The sequence below is a fragment of the Engraulis encrasicolus genome, chromosome 1, assembly GCF_034702125.1.
Source record: "Engraulis encrasicolus isolate BLACKSEA-1 chromosome 1, IST_EnEncr_1.0, whole genome shotgun sequence".
NCBI classification, from domain to species: domain Eukaryota; kingdom Metazoa; phylum Chordata; class Actinopteri; order Clupeiformes; family Engraulidae; genus Engraulis; species Engraulis encrasicolus.
In genome coordinates, this window is record NC_085857.1 from 58,198,067 (window position 1) to 58,201,968 (window position 3,902).

The 3,902-nt window shown below is 37.7% G+C and overlaps 1 protein-coding gene across 1 annotated transcript in view; it reads left to right on the top strand.

Moving 5' to 3' along the window:
• The window catches only part of LOC134458674 (mucin-2-like), a 38,102-nt gene extending 34,424 nt beyond the window's left edge, over positions 1 to 3,678 (top strand). The window contains exons 22-24 of the mRNA XM_063211107.1: positions 1,020 to 1,084; positions 1,199 to 1,344; positions 2,822 to 3,678. Of these exons, the coding sequence (XP_063067177.1) occupies positions 1,020 to 1,084; positions 1,199 to 1,344; positions 2,822 to 2,919 (309 nt within the window). The 3' untranslated portion in view covers positions 2,920 to 3,678. The remainder of the gene's footprint in view (positions 1 to 1,019; positions 1,085 to 1,198; positions 1,345 to 2,821) is intronic.
• Positions 3,679 to 3,902: the final 224 nt, after the last annotated feature.

The following is a 3,902-nucleotide window of genomic DNA, read 5'->3' on the forward strand; positions in this document are numbered from 1 at the left end:
CAATTGCTTTGGCTCATTTGCATTTATTTAGTCCTTCTGTCAAAAGTAAACTGGATGGTTCAACATAACTACATGGATCCTCATCACTTGCTCATATCTCTCCAAAAACAGTTTACCCGTGTGTCAAAACTAAATTCCTTCCCCACATATATTATCAGTACCCCCAAAATACATTGTCCCTTTGCCATTGTGTAAGCACTGCCAGTCAAAATGGTTAGATGTTTTGTCTACGTTCAGCTAACAGATTTTGACTATTTAAAAAAATGAAAATGTGAGTGAAACCATTGAAGTTTGACAACACAGACAATTTACCAAGGAAATTTATCAGTAACTTTCTTTACTGTAAATTCACATACAGAAAGCAATGCCCATATATTACAGGTTTCTCATTGGTTTGACTCATTTCTCAAAACAGAGGTAACATTCTCAAAATAAAATGGACAAATCCCAAAGCAACTAGCAATTGTTCAAAACAGAATGACGTTTGAAAAAATGTCAAGAAATTAGCCAAATAACAGAGGAAACTGTAGTATACATGGTTGTAAAATTATTTTCCACAAACTAGTAAAGTTACAATATCGTCTGGCCTCTTGAACACTGTCATGTGTCACTGTTTAATGAAATTCTCCAAATATTATGTCCTTGACTGTTTTGACAATTGTGTAGACTACTTTGCATATGATGACTTACACAATGAAATCATGCTGACATGTTTTGGAGAGGGCAACCATTACACTGAGAATTGTGTAATTCGTTTAGATAAGCAAGATCAATTTATTTGGAAAATGTGCTTAATGTATGCTCAATGTGTCAACTGTAGGGTACTTGTACATATCCATCTGCAGAGATGTAATAAACATTTGAGACATGTACAAAGCATTTGATATTTGATGAAAGCAATGAGAAATGCCATTCTGTTTTGGGAAACTGTCATCTCAGTTTCGAGAAATTAGTCAAACCAATCGAGAAAAACTGTAATGTGAACTCTCCACTAATGACAAACATTTCTTTCTTTCCAGCTTGAGCCGTTCTTCATTCAGGATTTCTCAGGATTGTTCATAAGTTTGACGGCCAGGAACTTCAGGTTGATATCACAATTCTTCACAGTAATAACCATACGAAACATTCAGAGCAGAACTGGTCACTTGTAATCTCTTTGTGTTTTTGAAACTCTTGTTCTGCTTGCTTGATCTTTCAGCCAAGGCTCGATCATCCACAATACAGATCTGACATTCACGTCTGGCAACAGCACTCTTCCCAACAGCACGGAGATATACAACACCATGCTGAGAGCTGTCGAAAGTGGAAACCTCACTTTCACCATCACCTCAATCGACGGCATAGGTGAGGAATTGCATGACTCTTGCTCCAGTCGAAACTTGACTAACGTCCTTGTTCTTGTTCCTTGCATGAAGTATAAGATAGATAGATAGATAGATAGATAGATAGATAGATAGATAGATAGATAGATAGATAGATAGATAGATAGATAGATAGATAGACAGACTTAGTGTCCCCAGGGAGAAATTTGTTCTCACCACCATCAGTGTCTTGTCACAGCCTGCATCACGCATACATAAGGCATACATAACAGACATTACTGTAAGACATTAACCACCATTGGACATTGACATACTAGACATGATACATGTATACAGGCACAACATTGATGGCAGTCCTGTCTTGCACTTTGATGTCAGTCTGTAAATGTCAGTCCTGTGTATGTCTATGTCCTGTCATGGTACAGAGAGAGAAACCTAATTTCAATTTCCTTGTATGACCTGTGCATATGAAGATACTGACAATAAAAGCTGACTTGACACTGGATACATACCCACTCAGACACAGACAGCACAACAACAACAATGATGACAGTCAGAGACTGTATACACCCCAGGAGGGTCCAATGCACGGTCACTATGGGAGGTTGTTTAGTGCAGTGATGGCATATGGAACAAAGCTTTTGATGAAGCATGCTTGTCTCCATCTGATTGACCTGTACCTGCGGCCAGATGGGAGCAATGTGAAGTGTGGGTGTAAGGGATAAGTAAATCCCATAACCCCTCTCCCTTTACATTGTTTCTCACAACCTCTTTTTTTCTTTCAACTGTATGTACTGCATGTAAATCCCGTAAGTCTTGCAGCAGTTGAAATGTAACAGACGATCTTGTTTGTGTTCCTTTTATTTTGTATAAATCTGTCATGGTTCATACAACATAGAAGGATAACGCTTGTTCCCGTTACAATGTAACTGACATCCTTGTTTAACATAGGACAACACTTGTTCCTGTTACAATGTAACTGACGTCCTTGTTTTAACTTAGAAGGATAATTAATCATTGTTCCCGTTACAACGTAACTGAAATCCTCATTTGCGTTCCTAGCATGTTGTATTAATTCCATAAGTCTTGCTCCAATTGACGTCTTCATATTGCTTCTATGCTGTATAAATCCCATAACTCTTGTTTGAGTCGAAACACAACTGACGTCCTCATTTGTGTTCCTTGCATGTTGTATAAATCGAAGAACTATTGCTCCAATTGCTCCTGTTACAATATAATAAGTATGTTTGTATATAATTCACGAAAAACAAATAAAAAACATTTAATCAGCACAATAGTGGCATTTTCTGTCGTGGCGTCCTTGTTCGTTTTCCTTGCATGTTGTATAAATCACTTGCTCCAGTTGTAACTGAAACTCATTTCCTCATACCTGAATGTACTGTACCTTATATTTCTGAATGTACACTACATATAGTAAATCCTGTAAGTCTTGCTCCAGTTGTAACTGACGTCCTTATTTGTTTCCCTTCTGCCATCAGCTGTTTCCTCTGGCATGGCCTGCAGTGTCAACAGTGTCCTCACCTGGACTTTGGTGGGCGGGGCTCTCCTGCTACAGGGCCAGTGGTCGGCTCTGTGAAACGCCACTCGCCAAACCGTCCAATGACGTGACGTGAAAATGCACAGAGGACAGACAACATCTTCTTAAGAATGAAACAATTTCTTCACAGTTCATGCAGTCACTGAACACTTTGTGGACTTTGTGGAACATAGTAACCATAGACACTCCAAACACAGATCTATTGAAATACAGTAACAATGGGGATAGGCTGAAATGTCAAAAAAAAATTCTACTAGAAAATTGTAACCAAAGATATTTCACAGAAGGGCCCAATGCAATATAGAGAAAATGATAAAAGACCACAGTAACTGTAGACACTGTGCATGAAGAATATATAGTATCTATAGTAACACTCAACACAAGAACAGAGATGTATGAAGTAATTACAACACTAGTGTAATTACAACACTAGTTGTGTGATATGACATGATTTAACGTCTTACTACTAGTGTTGTAATTACATAAGAGTACCTAATTGCGCTTTATGCAGTTTTAAGAGCTTAATGACTTATTTGTAACCCTAGACACTTAACAAGAGCATAAAGAACATATTTATAAATAAAGATGCTGTACAAAGGGGTCTGATGGAACATAATAGTAATCATAGTCCAAACCAGGTGCCTAAGTAACGTGCAAAGAGTCCTTATATATTATACATGTTTGTTTTCTTTCAGCAATCTATTTTTGTGTCTCATAATTATGCATTGTATTTATTCATTAACGCCTTTTGCAAATTATTAAAAGCTAATGAACACCACTATTGTGTTGACAGCTTGTTTTCACTCCACCATACACAAAGCCAGAATGTCTTATGCCAGGGTCACATAAACAGGAATTTGGCAAAGCGAAGTAAACTTCACCACTGATTCCTATGAGGGAAGCACCATCTGACACCATCTAAAGCAAATTTGTTTATCTTGGTCTCAAGAGAGATGAACAGACCAAGGATATGGATCACTGGAACCATGTCGTGTGATCTGAAGTGACCAAGATAAACAAAT